At 37.6% G+C, this 22,116-nt stretch overlaps 1 protein-coding gene across 10 annotated transcripts in view; it reads left to right on the top strand.

The window, feature by feature from the left end:
• The window catches only part of cacna1bb (calcium channel, voltage-dependent, N type, alpha 1B subunit, b), a 178,258-nt gene that overhangs the window by 55,460 nt on the left and 100,682 nt on the right, over positions 1-22,116 (top strand). For all 10 annotated transcript variants that reach the window (XM_048166481.1, XM_048166478.1, XM_048166473.1 and 7 more), the window contains exons 5-7: positions 16,785-16,876; positions 17,010-17,162; positions 21,228-21,415. In XM_048166481.1, coding sequence (XP_048022438.1) covers positions 16,785-16,876; positions 17,010-17,162; positions 21,228-21,415 — 433 coding nt within the window. The remainder of the gene's footprint in view (positions 1-16,784; positions 16,877-17,009; positions 17,163-21,227; positions 21,416-22,116) is intronic.

The following is a 22,116-nucleotide window of genomic DNA, read 5'->3' as shown; positions in this document are numbered from 1 at the left end:
GTATATCAAGCAGTAGCATATGTCTTTTCTAAATGTAAAAATAGAGAAAATGAACATGCTCAATGAAATATCAAACAATTATAGCTTTGGTTAGACTTATTTAAAACATTTTTAAAAAAATGGGCCGACTCCACACTTGAACAGTAGCATAATTGGTTTCTGTGGTCTAAAAAAACATGTGAAGAATAATGTTCTCAGTTTACATTTGTTATCACTAAACTGTCCAACTCAACAGCTTGAGGAAACAGTTTTTTGTGTCTTGCTGTATATTGCTTCTCTCAGTGGCTGTGTAGGAAGAGGACCCAGCTGCCTTGCCAGTAAAAATAATGAGGTATACTTGTCTTGTTGACTGAGGGTCTGTTTGGCGACTCGATCTCAAAGTGTCTTCTCACTCTCAGCACTGAACTTTGTCCTCATTCCATATAGCTGCTACTTTTATGTCTACCCTCTTTATTTCATTCCGGACGCTGTGCCTTTTTCCTTTAGAAGTGTACCTAAAAAAACTGTACAGTACATTCCATCTGAATACTGCTTAATCACCCATTTTTTGACTTCATGAGCATCTTTTCTCTGGCCGTTTTTAAGTGCTTTGACAAATCGAGCTCAAAATGAAAACAGCTCTGTGGAGCACAGCTGGGGGAACACATCCGTCCCGGATTCTGGCTGATCAGTGGGATCTCTATTAGGCACTTTGAGGGTTGTTGTGTAATTGGACAGATGCTTTCCGGATCTGGTGTATGTTTGTGCATTTCTATATGGACATCTGAAATGACAAAAGAGGTTGTCTAGAAATGCTTAACCTCCATTTCTATCGTTCCTCTCTCATTTTCTTTAAAAAAAGTAGCTTTTTTGCATTGGATTTATATAGTGGTGACACAGCACACTATACCGAAATTGTTAATCATACAAACGTGAACAAAAATATACATTGAGTCAAGCTTTTAGTACTATAATTATAATGTTGTGTTGTTTTGGTTTTTAACAATAATGGCATAAATGGTAGATGTGGTAGGATGTTGTACCTCAAACCTTTAAACATATTAACTTCCAAAAATGCGAAGACAGATCGGAGGTTTGAAACGATGATGCCGATGGCTCCGGTATCTGAACAGTGTGAAATCACACATTAAAGAGAATTTAAAGAGAAGGGCCAAGTAGTATGAGCAATTTTTTTCACTTTATTGCACATATTCAGGCTCCTTGCACTGGATTGCCTGTTGGCAAAATCTCAGCAATTCCGCCCTCCATGTTTACAATCTCATACTTCCGTCAGAAGACTTTCTACAAATCTGGTCACCAACAGATTTTCAGGTTTGCTAATTGTTTCTCCATTGGACTTTTTTTTTTGTCATCCTGAAGGAAAAATTAAAAGAACCAGAGAAGGGTGAGATTCACACTCTGCATGCTCTAGCTGTTAACTTCCAACTGTGCTTGCACAGTCACCCATGATGCTTCACTGATATGCCAAGCATGAGTTCATTTTTTCTTTTTTCTTCTGCTTTTGGTCCCTTAATCTGTTTCTTGCTCTTCTCATTCTTTCAGTAGTACTCTTCAAGAACACTATTTAGATAAATGTGTTGAATTAACTACACTATTGTTCAAAAGTTTGGGGTCAATAATAATAGTTTTATTCAGCAAGGATGCATTAAATTGATAAAAAATGGCAGGCTTTTTCATTTCATTTAAAGCTGTTCTTTTGAACTTTCTATTCATCAAAGAATCCTATAAAAATGTTATCTCGGTTTTCACAAAAAATATTAAGCAGAACAAGTGTGTTCAGCATTAATAATAAGAAAAATGTTTCTTGTGCATCAAATCAGCATATTAGAACGATTTCTGAAGGATCATGTTACACTGAAAACTATGGCTGCTGAAAATTCAGCTTTGCCCTCACAGGAATAAATTACATTTTAAAATACATTAAAATAGAAAATGTATTTTAAATTGTAATAATATTTTACAGTATTACTGTTTTACTGTGGTTTATATCAAATAAATGCAGCTTGTTAAGCATAAGAGACTTCTTTGAAAAACACCCCAACATTTTGAACGGCAGTGTATGTGTTTAGTCTAAAATACAATATATTGCCAAAAGTATTGGGACTTCCCTCCAAATCATTGAATTCAGGTGTTCCAATCACTTCCATGGCCACAGGTGTATAAAATCAAACACATAGGCATGCAGACTGCTTCTACAAACATTTGTGAAAGAATGGGTCGCTCTCAGGAGCTCAGTAAATTCAAGTGTTCTACCGTGATAGGTTGCCACCTGTGCATTCATGTATTTTTTTTTCACTACTAAATATTGCATGGTCAGCTGTTAGTGGTATTATAACAAAGTGGAAGCTATTGGGAACAACAGCAACTCAACCACAAAGTGGTAGGCCACATAAAATCACAGAGCGGGGTCAGCACATGCTGAGGCGCACAGTGCGCAGAAGTCACCAACTTTCTGCAGAGTCAATAGCTACAGACCTCCAAACTTCATGTGGCCTTCAGATTAGTTCAAGAACAGTGCGTAGAGAGCTTCATGGAATGAGTTTCCATGGCCGAGCAGCTGCATCCAAGCCTTACATCACCAAGTGCAATGCAAAGCGTCAGATGCAGTAGTGTGAAGCACGCCGTCACTGGACTCTAGAGCAGTGGAGACGTGTTCTCTGGAACGACGAATCAGGCTTCTCTGTCTGGAAATCCGATGGATGAATCTGGGTTTGCCGGTTGCCAGGAGAACGGTACTTGCCTAACTGAATTGTGCCAAGTGTATAGTTTGGTGGAGGGTGGATTATGGGGTGGGTTGTTTTTCAGGGGTTGGGATTGGCCCCTTAGTTCCAATGAAAGGAACTCTTAATGCTTCAGCATACCAAGACATTTTGGACAATTTCAAGCTCCCAACTTTGTGGGAACAGTTTGGAGATGGCCCCTTCCTGTTCCAACATGACTGCGCATCAGTGCACAAAGCAAGGTCCATAAAGACATGGATGAGCGAGTTTGGTGTGGAGGAACTTGACTGGCCTGCACAGAGTCCTGACCTCAACCCAAAAGAACACCTTTGGGATGAATTAGAGCGGAGACTGTGAGCCAGACTTTCTCACCAACATCACTGCCTGACCTCACAAATGTGCTTCTAGAAGAATGGTCAAAAATTCACATAAACACACTCCTAGATCTTGTGGAAAGCCTTCCTAGAAGAGTTGAAGCTGTTATAGCTGCAAAGGGTGGGCCAACTCCATATTAATCCCTACAGATTAAGAATGGGATGTTATTAAAGTTCATGTGCACGTAAGGCAAGTGTCCCAAAACCTTTGGCAATGTAGTGTAGTTACCACTCCATTGAGGAGTTGTTTTCATATAACTAATATCTTGGCATGTTTGTTCAATTCCTGTTATTACAATGGGGATGCATTACTATGATTATGTAATTGTTAAAACGTTTGAATAAAATGATACCCGCCTTCCGTATTATGTTAAAGGAATTTCACCCCTGACGTACACCTCTGGGTTCTGTGCTAGTCGGTGGGTCATTGCTTTGCCAGGCTGACATGGTCAGCCAGTCCTTTTAACTTGTTCTCATCCTGTCCTCCTTGCCAGAGCACTGGGGCCTGTAATGAGGTAATGACGCTCGGTGCGCCTCCCTCAAGGTCATGGCTTCTCTCCACCACAAATGTGTTTAATATCATAAGGGACCTGCTAGAACCAACAGACTCTTTTCCAAAAAACCCACTATTTGCCTAGCTCTGGTTCTGAGCAAACCATGGGTACATCTGTAATTTAATTTAGCTGAGTGCTCCCACTCAATCATTCCCATCATTTTGTCTTTCAAATCATTTCATCTTTCAAATAATTTCAGGTTTATTTTATTTTGGATGTGACCAAAAGTAATGAGGACTTAGTGGCTGAGTTGTTTAAATTTTAAATATTACGTCTTTTTCCCACGGTTTGACCTTTGTCTGTTGATTTACAGACAGGTTGTGAGGTTGTTTTTGAACTGTTGATTATTTCTCATCCATATTTTTTTTTTTTTTTTTTTGAGGAACCACTTATGCCATTGCATCCGCAAAGAATGGCACTGCTAGATTTGTAGCTGTTGATTTTAACCAGGCTGTTTCATGGTCATGACTGTATTTTGCTCAAAGTCAAGCTTGAAGTTTCTTAGATTAGAGTGATGTTCTGGCTAGTGCATTAGGTTGAGACCCAGTACCGGTCATTTCCTGATGTGTGACATTCCTGTGTCCTCTGCATCCAGTTTATTCCAGTCTTGGCAGCCATTTTTGTCTCCTTTTATTACTGTTCCTTTCATGCAAGCTGTATGTGACTAATGGATGGTGAGAGGAAAGCAAGTTGGAGGGGGATGTAGAGATGAGTCTGGTTTTTTTACGCACAGTTAGTGGAGTTGAATCAGGGGACACATTAAAGGGACAGCTTTAATTAAAGACATTTTTAACATAAATGGAAGATGAGAAGAATAACGGGAGGGATTAATCACCCTACGCGCTTTTAGTTTGCCATTTTAATCATGCCGATTTGCCACACACGGGAGTTTTTAACACGGGAGGTTTTAGTGCCGGAAAGACAACTCCGCTGAGACCTTGTGGCTTGCTGTTTTCACTGTTTTTGCTACTTTGGAAGCAAACAACAGCTTAAGAGGCCTCAAAGGACAAAAACACATATTCCAACACTTCTGTCAGCCATTTACTGAAGAATGAAAGTATTGTTTTGTTTACACCCCCCCAAAAAATCTGCCATTTGTGTCATGTCGTCCCAAACTGTCAAAAATGATATATTTTCAATGATGGGTGAACTGGGAGAATTTACCAGTTTCCAATCAGTGTTTTGGTTAACTAGAAATAAAACTATTGAAAATATTTTGGCAGGGTTGGCGATTTGTTCTAGGAACATTATTGTCTTGCTGGTTGAAAGTCTGTTCACATCCTGATAGTAATCACTAAGGTCTAATTTTAAATGGTCTAAATGTAGTTATATGTATATTAGGGTGACCAGATTTTATATATATATATATATATATATTTATATATATAATTATTGTTATAAATTTCTATAAAAAAGGAAATTTACAAACAATACGACAAATATAATAGAGATACAAATTAAATAAACTTTTTTCAGATACAGTCGTTTTTTTATTATTATTTTTTTTTTTTACCAGGTATACATTGAATTAACTTATTTTGTTGTTTGATTAACATTTAATGACAGAAAAATATTTAATTAGGCTACTGTCCCTTTAAGACTGAATTCATGGATGTAATTTACTGACACATATCCGGTTTTCACCCACCTGTTTACATCCACTTGAGCCATAACCGACTGTATTTACATGAGATACTCCACACGATGGACATTTTGGCAACTATGTGTGCATTTGACCATTTAGGCACAAGGAGAACTGATCGCATGCTGTCTGACAGAACTGAGATCACGCGCAAGGAAGGAAAGAGAGAGAGAGCGCGCTTCTGGTGTGTGTCATTCAGCGCAATTCCGTCTATCGCACCTTCACTAATGGCAAGTTAATCGATAACAAATTGTGATTGGATCAGATGGTAATTTTGTTATAAGATGAATTTGATTAGGCTGTTCTCACGCGACAGAACAGCAGAACTGTCCCTTTAAGATGATTGCACTTTTTTTAGGTTTGTGTTTTATGTGTGATCTGAAGGGTGTAGGTGATGACAAACAGCTTTTAATGTGTGTGGGCATGTGCGTAGGAGTGTGTGTGTTTGGTCATGTGTCACATTAGAGTGGATGGAGTGCATCTCTAGACGAGTGTAATTGTTGCAATGAGACAGGCTTCTGCTTTGGTTTGTGTGTAAGTGTGTGTGTCTATTAACCGCAAATCATTAAAGCTCTCTGTATGACGCTGGCGCATCAAGGCAGGCAGGATGACTTCATTAGCGCTCCCTTCATGTGCACCATGGCAATGAACACCCCAGTTTGGCACTCTGATATGCACGTCCTTGTTGGTCATGTGCCTTCGGACAGCTTCACATCAAATGTCTAATGCTGTAACCTTTTGACCATTTATATTCTGATCGAGCATGATGTGGTGACATAATGTGAGCAAAGGAAGGTAAAAGTGTGGCGAGTAATACAGAGAGACATGACAGATGCCAACACTGACTCAGGAAATGATCTATGACTAATTGATAGCAGAAGGGCTTTGTGGCTACACTCATTTTTCTACATTAGGGGAGTCAATTGGGGTTGAAATTCCTCAAAAAAAAACTACTTTTTGGGGCTTTTAATCTCTCTAAAACTTGAGCAGGACATTGAATTATAGAGATTTAGTTTCATAACTTATCTCTTTATGCCATCTCCAGAGGAACATTTTGTTTCTCAGAGGTTTCATAGCTCATTTATTATATGTGCAAAGTGTGTAATTTCTTTGCCACTAGCGTCAACAAACGGGACTTTTCAAACATAGTTCTTAGCATTTCCCAGCTATCCCAACTTTCAAGAACAACTAAAAGTCTGTTTTTTTTTCACAGTTACTTAGGAGAAATAAAAATAGACACAAAAAATATATTTTTTTAAAGAAATTAATACTTTCATTCAGCAAGGATGCATTAAATTGAACAGAAGTGACAAAAAAGACTTATATGCATCACGATTTCCACCAAAATATTAAGCAGCACAACTTTATTCAACATTGATAATAAAGTATTTTTTTCTTGAGCCCAAAATCAACAATGATTTCTGAAGGATCATGTGACCCTGAAGACTGGAGTAATGGATGCTGAAAATTCAGCTTTGCCATGACAGGAGTATAATTCATTTTTAAAATATATCAAAATAGAAAACAGTTATTTTAAATAGTAATAATATTTCACAATATTACAGTTTTTACAGTTTTTTGGATCAAATAAAGAGACGTCAAAAACATAAAATCTAACCTACACCAAAATTTTGAACGGTAGTGCACAATATGAGTTGTGAACAATACAGTAATTAAATGTTTCATATTGAAAACTCTGTTAAATGACTTTTGATATCTTTGCAAATCTTAGCATAGCATGTGACATTCTTGAAACTTATTGGTCTATTCTGAAACTTTAGGGCCCTGTAAAACTTTCTGAAATTTTTGGGGTGAAGTGTTAACAAATTGATCATACTGAATACAATTATAAATGGGGTCCAAATTGTTTTGAGCTTTGATCACTGAAATCACATTTAGTAGTCAGAAATGCACATCACAACATTGTAAATGCATCCTGATGTGACTCAGACAACAGCAAAAGATTGCCTTCTGACCTAACATGCAATCATTCCTCCAAAACAAGAGTTTCAACTTTGCAGATTAGTTGAGAGCAACGTTCAGAAAGTGCATAAATACTGTATATATGCACAAGGTTTCACAGGGCAACTCAGCAACTTTTTCTAATGTTACCTTTCATGTAGTGTGTAATATAGCTGTTTGAGGGGCCGTTCACATATCGTGTCTTAAAACGCGTGTAAAGCGTGGCCGCACCGCTTCTCCTCCTTTCCACAAGCGCTTGCGCTCCCGTGGTGTCTGTTGTTGCTATGCAACCATGAACTGCGCTCTCCACAATGACGAGGAAGTATCAGCAAAGGATAAATTGATTTCTAGTCCTTGCATTAGCTTTACTACTAGATGTATTTATGGAGATGAGAGATAAAAACCACGCTGTACAGCTATGATCAGCTATCTATGTTGTTATGGAAAGGTCGAAGTTGATCGGTTGGTTCTTGTCACATGACCTGCGGTGCACTTGCTGCACCTGGAAAACGCACCGCATGACAGTTGCGACCGCGTCGCTTCCATTATCCTTCCAAAGGATGAGGACTCTGGCTCCAATTGATACAGTAAAAACCGATGCCTTTGTTACTGTTTGAATAGCTGCATCCCTATTCAGAGGTGAAATTCAGATGTGGTAATGAGCAATTTCTTTCCGACTTGGGGGCCGTTTACATGACACCGTTTTCAACGAAAACCGGAAAACTTTTTATTCGTTTTGGCCATTCATTTACATGACAGCTGCGTTTTGGTGGTCTGAAAAAGCAAACTTTTGAAAACAGGTTTCAAAGTGCACGTTTTTGAAAACAGTCTCCGTGTAAACAACAAAAACTAATATCTGTGAAAATGTCATGCACATGAGCATTACACATGCAGTCTATAGTGTTTCATCGCCATCTAATGGACTTCCAGCAGAATACAGCGTTTTTAGTCATTTTCACAGATTCGTATGAATGGGGATCGTTTTGAACAATGGTGTCGTCTGTACACGGAAAACTCAAAGGAAAAACTTCTCCGTTTTAAGCATATCGTTGTCGTGTAAACTTACCCTTATGTTGTAAAGGCCAATTCACACCGCACCGACAAATGCCAACAAACACCAACAAACGCCAACGAACAAGTTGGCCGTTGGATTTAGAATTCTATGAGAAAAAACTGTCATGTTCACACCGCCCCAACAAACACCGACCAATGAGTGACGTCTGACTGGGAAAATTCCACAACTAACGTACATATGTAACCATGTTAACAATATTGTCAGGCAAGTTTATTATATTAATAATATAGTATCATATATATTTTCATTGCATTAAAGTATTGAGGCAAAACAAAAATACCTGAAATCCGAAGCGCTGTAGCCATCCGGTTTTTAAACTTTTTTAAACTAGACTTTTTTTTTTTTTTTTTTTTTAGCGCGACCCTTTTTATTAACGAGACCCATAAGCATATACAGCCATGTAGCTAAACAAGCCAAAACGAATTATTAAAAACGAAACTGAAGGTAAACCTGCGTTGCTCTGGTTAATGTTACCTCTCTCTTTCGGTGAAGTGGAGCAGCTGCTCTTGCTGAATGGCACGGATTGCACTATGGACTATTGTACCTTTTTGTATATTTTTATTTTTTTAACTGTATTTTATTTTTTATAACGAACAAGCTGCGATGTCACGTTTCCAGTACTTTGTTGTGTATGAGGCGCGGGCGCGATCAAACAGCTGTCTTTGCAGGGGACTTGCCTCATCGTCATGGCAACGGTTCGTAGCCAGGTCAGATTACGTCAGAGTTTGTTGCCGTTTGTTGGAAAACTGTTCACACCGCGCAGACATTTCTACGACCCGACAAACGCTGATGAAACATGTTCAGTCAGGTGAAAACCGACTCCGACCAACGCCAACAAACGCCAACAGGGGTTTCACACCGATCCAACAAAGTCCAACAGACGAGTTTGTTGGCGTTTGTTGGCTGTTGTCGGTGCGGTGTGAATTGGCCTTAAGCTGTAGACAAATCACAACAGACTGGGCCATCTGACCAATCAGAGCAGAAAAGATTCTCTGAAAGGAGGGGTTGAGAGAATGAATACTTTATTGAACCGTTTCAGACACTGTGAGAAAAGAGGTGATGCTGCAAATTTGAAGTGTTTTTTTAATTATTTTTTTATAACCTTGGATGCATGTAAACCTATTGTAGCATGATAGGGGCACTTTAAATCTCCATTTGCTGTCCATTTAAACAATTGAGACATTGAAGACATTAATGAGATTTTTTACAACAGGTTGTCTTGACTCTTGTAATGGTGTTCAGTTCATAAGATCATCATTTGTCGACATGTGTACCGCTTGTAACATCTTCCAGATACATTTCCCTTTGGATTCTGCTTATGCTTGTTCTCTAGCCTTAGAGGTCTCAGTTGCTCTGCTGAGGTCATGAGGTCACTGTGTGCCCGAGGCTGACTGACAGCTCTCCTCTGACACTGGATGATCATCTGAGAGGGATAAGTCTCTTTTGAGATGTGTGAAAAACTCAATTCCAGCACCGTGTGCACTGTGCAACCATAATTACATCACGGCACCCCTGCTGAGGGTGAGATGTCTCCCTCACGCTCTCCATCTCCAACACTGTCTTTCCCGCTTCTCCTTTTTCATCTTGTCTTTCAGTTTGTAGCACTGGTGTGAGTTTGGCAGCTCATTCAGTTGAGTGCCACAAAAGCCAGCAGCCCTTCACCTGTGTAGCGGAGAAAATCAGCAGCTGTCAATCACGTGTGCATTTGTTATGAGCTGCAGTCACAGAGATGGCTTTCATAAACATTCAGCTCCTAACTACTTAATTCTGGTTCATAATCTGACTGCAATTCTTTGTTAAAACAGCCATATATGCTTATTCTGACTTCTATTGTCTCCATTCTCATTATTTACCGGGCCAAATCTACCAGTAGCTTATTTAAATTTTTGTTTTAGCTTGTGGGACTGCAAAGGAGGAGTTGATTGCCAATTCCTCATGACAGCATCTATTTTTGTGTATGTATGTGTTATTGTGTATATGTCTTTGTGTTTTTATATGAGGGTGTTTCTCTTTGACCAATAGCAGATATCGTTCCCAGCCATATTTCCTGTGCCCGAGCCTGTTGCCCTCATGTAGAGATACATTTTGTCATCGATAAGCGGGATATTAAAAATCTCTACTTCTTGCTGGCAGCCACCCTGCTACATTCAAAATAATAATGGTCTTTTTCTACTAGTCTCTCTCCAAACCACAGGCAATCGGAGTCTTATCTTACCACAAGAATCCTATAAGATGAGTGTTTTGAAAGCATATATAAAGTGTTATTTTATAAGTCATATATATCTGTCATCTTTTACAATAGTAAACTAGTATATATTGCCATGTATCCCATACTTACAGGTTTTATACTTTTCTTATTATGAAGTAAATCATATATTAAAGGTGCCGTAGAACGTCTTTTTAAAAGATGTAATATAAGTCTAAGGTGTCCCCTGAATGTGTCTGTGAAGTTTCAGCTCAAAATTTTTTATTAATTTTTTTAACTGCCTATTTTGGGGCATCATTAGCCTGGGTGCCAGCCCGAACCCCGCCCACAACATTTTTTGGACGGGAAGTTCGGTCTGGACTCGATCCATTGTGGAGTAATTATGCTCAGCTCCCAGAAGGCCGAGCCAATCAAATTGCCAGGGCGGGCTTTAATCGATGATGGACAGGCTATCTGCGGTTACGTAACCACCCACGTCATCAAAGAGCGCTTGGGTTGAATTGGTTTTCACCAACGATGACTATAGATGGAGAAGTAAGATGTTTAGATTCCACTATCACGTCTGTAATAAAAGAAATCGACAGCGCATTAATTTTAAAAGACGAACAAAGAACCGCAATCAAGGCATTTGTCGATGGGAAAGATGTGTTTGCTGTCCTTCCAACGGGATTCGGCAAAAGTTTAAGTACAAGTTCAACATACGTCACTTACTGCGTTGCTCTGATTGGTTGTAGGTCTATCCAATTGAGTGCAGAGTTTTTTTTTTTTACTGGTTCGGTTAAGACACGCCCCATAATTCAAGTGCAATGGAGCAGTATCAGACTCACATTCTGCCTAGAATATGAGTATGACGAAGTCAGGCTAGGGCATCATTAAATATGAGCCGATTTAGGCTGTGGCCCCTTTAAATGCTCGCGCTCCACGCCCACAAAGCTTGCGCTTGCCTTTAACAGCATAAACAAAGTTCACACAGCTAATATAACCCTCAAAATGGATCTTTACAAAGTGTTCGTCATGCAGCATAAGTATGGTATTTATTTGGATGTTTACATTTGATTCTGAATGAATTTGATGGTGCTCCGTGGCTAAAGCTAACATTACACACTGTTGGAGAGATTTATAAAGAATGAAGTTGTGTTTATGAATTATACAGACTGCAAGTGTTTAAAAAATGAAAATAACCACAGTCTTGTCTCCGTGAATACAGTAAGAAACGATGGTAACTTTAACCTCATTTAACAGTACATTAGCAACATGCTAACAAAACATTTAGAAAGACAATTTACAAATATCACTAAAAATATCATGATATCATGGATCATGTCAGTTATTATTGCTCCATCTGCCATTTTTCGATGTTGTCCTTGCTTGCTTACCTAGTCTGATGATTCAGCTGTGCACAGATCCAGACGTTAATACTGGCTGCCCTTGTCTACTGCTTGAACATGAGCTGGCATATGCAAATATTGGGGCGTACACCCCGACTGTTATGTAACAGTTGGTGTTATGTTGAGATTCGCCTGTTCGTCGGAGGTCTTTTAAACAAATGAGATTTATATAAGAAGGAGGAAACAACGCTGTTTGAGACTCACTGTATGTCATTTCCATGTACTGAACTCTTGTTATTTAACTATGCCAAGGTAAATTCAATTTTTAATTCTAGGGCACCTTTAAAGGGGACTTATTATGCCCCTTTTTACAAGATGTAATATAAATCTCAGGTGTCCCCAGAATGTGTCTGTGAAGTTTCAGCCTAAAATCATTTATCATTAGATGATTTATGATAGCAATTTGCCCCTATCTGTGTACCTTTAAATGCAAATTAGCTGCTGATTCCTGCCCTCTTTCCAGAAGAGGGCGGAGCCTTTACAGCTGAAGAATCTCACACAGCCAAAATGTCAGTAATTGTCAGTAGTGAGTTCAGCCTTATATGTTCAAACCGGAGTCAGACACGGATGAAGAAAGTCAGGAAGAAGTTACACCATTTAGAATGCAATAGGACATTCCTGAATGGTTAGTTGATGAATTTAGTTGCTGTGGAGTTAACTTTATTCAACTTATCAATTAGCATGTTCCGTCATGATCATCTATAAACTGTTGTACAGGTGCTCATGTGGGAACTGTATTAGGATGCCTACAGAGTCAGAGAATATATGCTGCATGGAGATACAACAGGAATCATTTTGTTTAATTACAGTTGTAATTTATATAATCATCTTTAGCCACATTAGCCGTACTGCATGCTAATTAGTACATTCAGGAATGTGATTTGGAAACATACTGGATATGAAGTTTGAGCATGAACGGTTGGTATCGACCCATCTTTCAGAATCAACTTTAGTGTTGAACAGACCCTCGTTTGTGAAGCAGTACAGTAAAAGAGTTTTTAAGATTTTACCTAATTTCATTGCCTTCATAAATAAAATTCATCCACTGTGGCTCAGATGCCAAGAGTCTATGGAGACTCTTATGTTCATTGGTACATCCAAAAGCAGAACATTTGTAATGTTTATGCAGTGCAGATATGCTATAGCAAGGATATAAACATTGTGGACTATCTGCAGCTCATCCAGGGCGGGATCTATGCTAATAGGGTAGATTGTCACCAGTCATGGGCGGAGCTTGTCCCTACTGAGACGTCACAGCAGGTGGAAATCTGGAACATCTTATTTTCATCTTATTTTATTTATGGGGATTATAAAAAAAGGAGTGGGTGGATTTTTACAATTATAGGCTGGTTGTTTATAGACACTGTGGACACACATTTGTGTTCAAACACCATGTAAATGTGAATTTGGCAGGAAATAGAAGTTGCGATTGTCTTGTCTTCCCTTTTTTGACGTATGTCCAAATGAAACAGCTTCTCGAATAAGAAAATATGTAGGGTGGGACTTGATTTTGCTGAGCCAGAATTGATGGGATGTTTTTTTTTCTCAGAAACTTACTGACTTCTCAGAGAATCTACTTTGAATTTATTTTTGGTGAAATATCACCATGCGTATATACACAATTTTAGGTATAAAGTAAGAATCTTGTTTGGTTTTAAAACATATGTTTCCTTATGTGAACGTCTGTAATGTTTGGGTTTGCTTTTTTGACAGCAGCAGTGAAAATAATCATTGTGACATGCTGATTATGTGGCATTAAGTACCTTTAACAATGTTACACATTTACTATGTATTTTGAATGTTTGCATTAAATGAGATTTTCTGTTTCTCTCATGCATTGGTTTTTCATAATGTGTCAGTAGCCCTTGACTTGTATTGCATATGAAGCAGGGTCACTGTGATTTTGCCAAGTAAGACATGTTCCTGGATCAACATATTTTGTTGATCCTGGAACAACATTCCTATCCGAAAATTTTGTCCTAACCTTTTCCCAACACCTAAACCTAACCCTACCCATAACTTATCCCTAAAATCAGAGGGAAATGATAGTTGAATAACACTGTTGTGGAAGCACCTAACCCAGGTTGTAAGCCTAAACTTGACATAAATTGTAAACTTGTCCCTCAAATCTGATTGGTTGATTGGAATGTTGTTCCAGGATCAACAAAGAACATGTTGTACTTGTTGAAATCGCGTTCACCAGGAAGGGTCTCTGAGCTCAAACTCTGACTGCATTGCTCCAGCAGAGGGCGCTGTTGTTGCCACACTCGATTACCTGCTCCTGAAAAGGTCAACTTTATTGAAAAAAGAAAAAAAAAGAATGTTGAAAACTTTGCTTACTCTTCCTCCTTATCTAACTTTCTCCCTCTCCTCCTCTTTGTTTGGGTAGTGAGTTAGATTGCGGGGGTGTTGCGGCAGCTCTATCATATTTAATGGGGCATGTCTGCTCAGCCTCACAGCACTCTGCATGATTCCTCCACCCCAACCCTCTGCTGCTATCCTCTCTTCCCTTTTCACAGACATCCATCTTTCTTTCAATCTCTCATCCTCCTATTCTTTCTGGTCTTATGAGCAAATCAGATCATATGTCAGTGAAGAAAGATGCTCTTCTGCCAAACATAAGAACTGTAACTTTTATGTAAGCTTACCCAGTTTGCCTGCTGCGAGTTGATGATTGTGATTTAATGGGAAGATCTTTTTCACAGCCACATTTGCACAAATACAGTGTGCGGCTCGTTCCACTCCAGTGCTCCTGAGGACACATGGGCTCATGTGCGTTACGCCAGCCAGGCACATTGCCTTGGCAACATCTAATGGCTATCATCTCGGTGGTGTCACTGTGATGATGGGATTAGATTAGATTAGGTTATGCTGATTTTCCAGAACATAAACACACAACACTGAAAGCTGACAGTCTGCTTCAGAGGGGTTTCTTGTGATTGCTACCTTACATGAGTCACTGACCTAAAAGCTGTTTGATACAGTGTGAGATGAGAATTAAAGACTTTTTTCTTTTCTTTTTTTTTTGGGGGGGGGGGGTGAAAAAAGAGAATTAAATTTATAGAGTGACACCTGTGATATCTTTGAAGATTTCTAATACTCTTGTTTTGGTATTTTGGGGACCAAAAAACAGCAAAATGTGAAATAATTAATGCATAAAATAATTAATAAATAAAAATATGAATATAATAATTTGAACTACGACAGTTATTATTATTACTTATAAAGTAAATGTAGTATATAATGTAATTTAAATAATGTTATATACATTATCTTTATATTGTTAATAAACATTTAAATACAATATTTAATGATAAATACATAAAATAACAAATTACAAAAAACAAAAAGTGAATATTATAAAGTAGGATAATTGTAAATAAAATTGTAACGACTGAAATATTAGTATTATTAATCATCACTTATTATCAAATACAAATACATTCAATATTTAGTGATGATTTAAATAATTAATAAATTACAAATTAAAATGAAAAAATAAAATGAACATTTATAAAATGTGATAATAAAAAAAAAAAAAATATATATATATATATATAAAAATAATATTATTTACATTGTTTATATTGAAATAGTTGTGTTTAAATTAGAGATGCACCGATTGATCGGCCAGGGATCGGAATTGGACGATTTTCCTCATGTCTCATTTCTTACCGATTCCGAGCCGATCTTTTTTGTTACCAGCGGCACAGGCAATAACGTCAGCTGCGCGTTCTCGCGCTCTTCTCTGTCACGGTGACGTGACACACACCCGCGCGGGCGCCTCCTCTCTCTCTCTCTCTCTCTCTCTCTCTCTCGTCTCATTCGCTCCGGTTAAATTGTGCTTACTGCGCATAAATTTTAGTCATTCCCGCAGGTTTCGCGCTCACACCGAAAGCGCACGCACCATTGATCAATATAAGTGAAGCGAAGAAGCCACGCTCAGTCTCAAACAGAGACAGAAGTCAAACAGTCACAAATACCAAAACGAGTAAAAAATGCGCTTAAACTGTCAAATACATACAAAAGTATGTCAAAACCAGCGGCACAGGCAATCTTGGCGAGTATACAGATAAACACAGTCAGTTTTGAATCGTTAAATAGCTAAGAAAGTGAAGCCATGTCGTGTGTAACAGTATTGGGTCCATGGAACACCGTTCATAAACTCTTAAAGGGACAGCAGTCCAATATTCCTGCTGCTCTCTGTCATGTTAATCAAAGAACAAAAGACAAAGAAAATCAATTTCAGCTCTTGACTGAAATACGTTTTATAACTTTAATGTTAAGAATTGATCTGTATTAATACTTACAATAAAGACTACAGAAATTAAGGTAACCAATGTAAAATAACACTGAATGTGTCATTTTACATTTGATTACTTTAATTTCTGTAGTATTTCTTACCTGAATAGAAACCCAGTTAACCCAAAAAAACTTAGTTTCATAGCTCTCTTCATTCTATTGCATTTATTTGAACTGTTTATATTTTATTACTGATTTTTACTTGTTTTTTTTTTTTAATGAAAATAAAACTTTGCATTGAAGAAAAGTAGATTTTTGTTTGTATATGTTGTCAATTATAGTTCTTAGAAAATCGGAATCGGCAAAAAACGGTATCGGCCGATCTCACTAACAAAAAATGGGAAATCGGAATCGGCCAAGAAAATTGCAATCGGTGCATCTCTAGTTTAAATATATGATTATTTCTATCAAGGATGTAAACAAATATCCAAGATTGAAGTGGGCCAAATGGAATAATTTAAAAATCGAACAATCTGTATTGATTGGCCACTAATCTGAAATAAACAATGTCTAGCTGGTCCCTGGTCTCTATTGACTTTTGCATGTTTGTGTTTGTGACAGGATTTTAACCACAGTGGGCTCACAGTTTGACTTAAGAACGTTGCGGGCCGTCAGAGTGCTGAGACCCCTCAAACTGGTGTCAGGAATCCCAAGTAAGTGTTTGGCAGTACAAAGCACTTCAATTTAACACTTTGTTCAGATATTCAGACATTACAGATACTGTAGGTAGTAATGATTAAGTGACACAGTTTTTCCAAATCTAACCAAATCTGGTTCTCTCTTTAGGTCTTCAAGTAGTATTAAAGTCCATTATGAAGGCCATGGTTCCCCTTCTTCAGATTGGACTGTTGCTCTTCTTTGCCATCGTTATGTTTGCCATCATCGGTGTAGAGTTCTACATGGGCAAGTTCCACCTCACCTGCTTTAGTGTAGAAACAGGTTAGTCTACTTCCTGTGTTTTTTCTTTTTTTCTTTTTATGGAAATCAAATTTCCTAACAGAATATGATGACGCAAAGCTTCTTTTAAGAGGAACCATGAAATAAATCTTACAGCCACTGCAGTCAGAGATGTTTCAAAGCACAAAATTTCAAAACATCCCTTTATAGCGCACATGAAACAACGAATTCAGGTTGTCCAAGGAAAGCAGCTCCTTATCAGATTATATTGAAGAATGAAGATAATAAAGACACTCTAGCAGAAAGAACCCAGCACTAGCATTACAAAAAATAAACAAAATGTGAACACACCTTTCACACAGAATTTTTCTTACTTGCTACACTAAAGCTAGACAAAATCTGTTCAGAGGTCCTCTCAGGCTCTTCCTTTTGTTAATGCAAATTTCATCCACCTTCCTTCCTATACACTGACTGACATATCCACAAAAAACTGCTGTTTCCTGCGCTGCTAGGTACTGAATGTGGGTGAGAGAGACATGACACTTCTCTGTGTTTTTTATCTCTCTTTCTGTCATTAGTGTTTCATTGTGCTTTGATGTGTAAGTATATTGGAGTTTTTTCCACTCAAACCAGTTAAGCATAAACTTCGTCCTGCAGCCAATTTACATCCAACTGCAGCTCAATTACACAGTTACCTGTCAAGAAAAATTCTTAAGTGTACTTAAAAAAAAAATCACACCACAATAGATATTGGAATTAGAGGTGAGAGATAAAATAAATGTGTTTTAATAATATCTTGGGCTTAAAGGGATAGTTCACCCAAAAATGAACATTTTGTCATTATTTACTCACCCTCATGCTGTTCTAAACCTGTAAGACTTTAGTTGATTTCGGAACACAAATGAAGATCTTTTCGATGAAATCTGAGAGCTTTCTGTCCCTTCATTGACAGCTACGCAACTACCACTTTGACGCTTCAAAAAGAGATTGTAAAGCTAATCCATATGAATCGAGCGATTTAGTCCAAATTTTCTGAAGAGACACGATCGCTTTATATGAGGAATAGATTACACAATTACAACATAATTGCACAATTACAACATAAATGGCATCTATTTAATTTTTAAACAAAATGAATCCTTTATAATATCGCATTTAATATTTTTCTCAAGAGCCCAGAAAGCAAATGTTTTTCTATTGTATTCTCACAGCACGGCTCTTGAAGATGAAGACATAAGCTCTGCTATTGCAGCTGGAGGCTGTGATTGTGTGTTCATGTTTGTGTATTTATGTACTATATTTCGGTGTCCATGGTGTGAGGGATCTTGACAGGTCGTTAATGTAATATGTGTGTGTGAGTTATTTCAGTTCGACACAGTGCGTGTAATTAGCTCGTGTTGGTAATGAGGTTTCCAATAAGAAGCTGAGCTGCTAACATGTGCTCAGCTGCTGCCTGCTTCACCCCTCAATCAGCAACATCAGCAGGTGCTATGCCTCAGAGAAAAACTGTGTGTGTTTGCTATTTAAATATTTAATGATTGCTGATATACAGTAGGCCTACATACATTAGTGTTGTACCTACTACACCTTTTCTGTAGTATCGATACACCAATACTAGCTGTGCATTCTCGCTCTCTTCTCTCCGGCGGTGAAGTTACACAAACCTGCCTCCTTTTACTCTTCTATTTCTCTCCTGTTAAATAGTGCTTGTATTGCGCATAATTTTACACATTCTCACAGGTTTTGCGCTCACACCAAAAGCGCGCTCACCAGCACTGAAATATGTAAGTGGTGCGCACATAAAGCCGCCTCTCAAACAGAGTACCAGAGTCACAAGTACCAAAATGAGTGACTTACTGCATTTAAAGGTCCCGTTCTTCGTGATCCCATGTTTTAAACTTTAGTTAGTTTGTAATGTTGTTGTTAGAGTATAAATAAAATCTGTAAAATTTTAAAGCTCAAAGTTCAATGCCAAGCGAGATATTTTATTTAACAGAAGTCGCCTACATCGAACGGCCAGTTTGGACTACATCCCTCTACTTCCTTCTTTAATGACATCACTAAAACAGTTTTTTGACTAACCTCCGCCCACAGGAAAACACGAGAGTTGCGTTTGTAGAGTGTGTTTGTCGCCATGTCGTCGAAACGCTGTTATTTTCATCCCGCAGTCCAATCACCGGGTCTGATTCCGGCTCAAATTGATAGGGTAAGACATGTTTACAATAACACTGAGCGCATGCATCTCCACGTTATGGTAAGAGGCGTGACTTTTCCGGGCACGGTGCGCTCAGAGCTGTCGAATCACAACACAGGAACCGCTGGCACAATCAGAACTCGTTACGTATTTCTGAAGGAGGGACTTCATAGAGCAAGGAAGTCATCAGCCCGTTTTTATGACAGTGGAAACAGCGGTATACAGATAAGTAAATTATGTGAAAAATACTGTGTTTTTTTACACGCGAAACATGAACACATGTTATATTGCACACTATAAACACAATCAAAGCTTCAAAAAACCACGAAAAACGGGACCTTTAAACAGTCAAATACACAAAAAATTATGTCAAAAGGCCCATCTTGGCGAGTATTCAGGTTAACAGAGTCAGTTTTGGAACGTAAATAGTTGAGAAAGAAAACACGATGTGCACGCAACAGTATGTTGGATCCGTGCATAAGCTCTTAAAGTGACAGCAGCTAATATACCTGCTGCTGTCTTTTATGTTAATTAAAGAACAAAAGACAAAGAAAATAATTTGCTGTTCTTGACTGAATAACTAACTGTAAGCATTAACCCTTAAATGCATGACTGTTTCGCCAATCATTCTTACAAATTCGGGTCTTTATCGACCCGGATCTATATCTAACACAGAAGGATCTCTACCTGTCGCAAGAATATAAAACTCCTCTGATATTAGAGTAACAATTACAGAAGAATAAAATAAATCATATTTTGTTACCTTTTGGAGCTTGAAAGGGCTCAGTTTGAGCAGATGTTTTATGCCATCATCACGGTCCTCGTCAGAGCTCATTTCCCAGTAAATTCAGCAAATAAAAGGCTAGTTTTATGTTTGAGGTCACGAATATGAGCCCATTCGCAATCTCAAACGTATTCTCAAAACTATATAATTTTCAACATCTTCAAAATCAATATTTCGATCGCTAACAGCTTCACCAGATCCATCCTGTAACAGTTACAGTCATATTTTATTGCGTTCAGTACATGCTCTGCAGTAAATCGCTGAGCCATTTCATGTTTTCCTTATTTTGTTTTCTGTCTGAATGAGTCGTCACTTCAGCATTGTGTATCAGACATTGCCACCTTGTGGAATAAAGGTGAATTGCACTTATTCCGTCATCTAAGATTCAATTATTGTTGTGCAGAAAAAATATACGTACACTCATACACACCTCGGGTCGTTTGCGACCCTCTACAATTTTTACAAAAAATGAATACAAAAATAGGCATTCTTTTATAATTTTATGATTTTTTTCTTTAAATATTATATAAATATAAGAATAATTATATTCTTTATAATGAATTCATTGAGGAATACCAAGAAGGTTGATGTCTAACTTTAAAAAATGAACAAGGAGGAGGGTAGTGAATGACGTCCCGGGTCACTAAAGACCCGAGGTATGGATTTAAGGGTTAATCTGTACTTAATTTTTTACAAATGAAGACTATCCAGTGTTATTTTACATTTGATTACTTTAAATTCTGTAATATTTCTTACCTGAATGCTACTGTTAGACCCACCTAAAAAACTTAAAGCGTGTTTATTTCATTTCTCTCTATTTCTTTGCATTGTGCTGTTGTTTGTAATTTGTTTTATTTTATTACTGACTTTTTACTTGTCTTTTTTTTTTTTTGTAAATTAAGTTCAAAGATACAAATAAATCCTCCCTGTGATTTGTGCAAGCTATAGCAACAAAATTACTCAATTATCAAAAAATTATGAGATAATAACAAAAATATCTGTATGGCAGTATATACATTGTGGCTGTTTTCCCCATGGTATCGAAAATGGTATCGAATATCAATATTTTTCAAAGTATCGTATCGAACACTAACATACATGTTTCTTTATTGTTTGTTTGTTTGTTCAGGAGAAAAGGTTGGTGATTACCCATGTGGTATAGAGAAATCCGCAAGAAAGTGTCCCGAAGGAACAGTATGTCAGGAGTACTGGAAAGGACCCAACTACGGCATCACAAATTTCGATAACATCCTCTTTGCTATCCTCACAGTCTTCCAGTGCATCACTATGGAAGGATGGACTGATGTACTATATCATGTGAGTTGCTATCAAAAAAAAAAAAAAAAAAAAAAAAAAAAAAAAAAAATATATATATATATATATATATATATATATATATATATATATATATATATTTAAACATTCATGCAAAGAATGAAAATTTTGTCATTTACTCACTCCCACATCATTTTTTTATCCTTATTATTTTCTTTCTTCTATAATCCAAACATACAAGGAGATGTGAGGCTGAATGTCTGAGCAGCTCTTTTCCAAAAAACAGTAGATGGTGAATTATCATGCCAGATGGCAAAAAATAACCCATAAGACAATGGTTTCAGAGAGGCTTCTGAACCAGTATAATGGTCTAATGTTCTACAGTACAACAAAATAACTTTGGTGAAAACCAAGCAAATATTTACATACCACAATAGTAATGTCTCATTAGAAATTAAGTCAAAAGCTAAATAAAAAAAAGAATAATAATTAAGCAAAAACCTACATTTATACACAAACTGACTGCCAACCACAACTCTTATCAGAGTGTCTATTTACACCAAATAGCCCACCTTCTTGTCAGAGGCTATTTACACTAACTCTGTCACCATTGTCTGATTGAAGAACGATGAAAGAAATCTCAGGATCAGTTGTGTAGAGTGCTAAGCGTTAACTTTAGCGACCGACCTGAGTTTGAATACAACCTTTTTCCGAACTCAGGGGCTGTTTACACGGCACTGTTT

The sequence above is a fragment of the Megalobrama amblycephala genome, linkage group LG18 (assembly GCF_018812025.1).
Source record: "Megalobrama amblycephala isolate DHTTF-2021 linkage group LG18, ASM1881202v1, whole genome shotgun sequence".
In the NCBI taxonomy this organism is placed as follows: Eukaryota; Metazoa; Chordata; class Actinopteri; order Cypriniformes; family Xenocyprididae; genus Megalobrama; species Megalobrama amblycephala.
The sequence above is the reverse complement of the archived record's forward strand: the minus strand, read 5'-3'. Positions and strand labels throughout refer to the sequence as shown.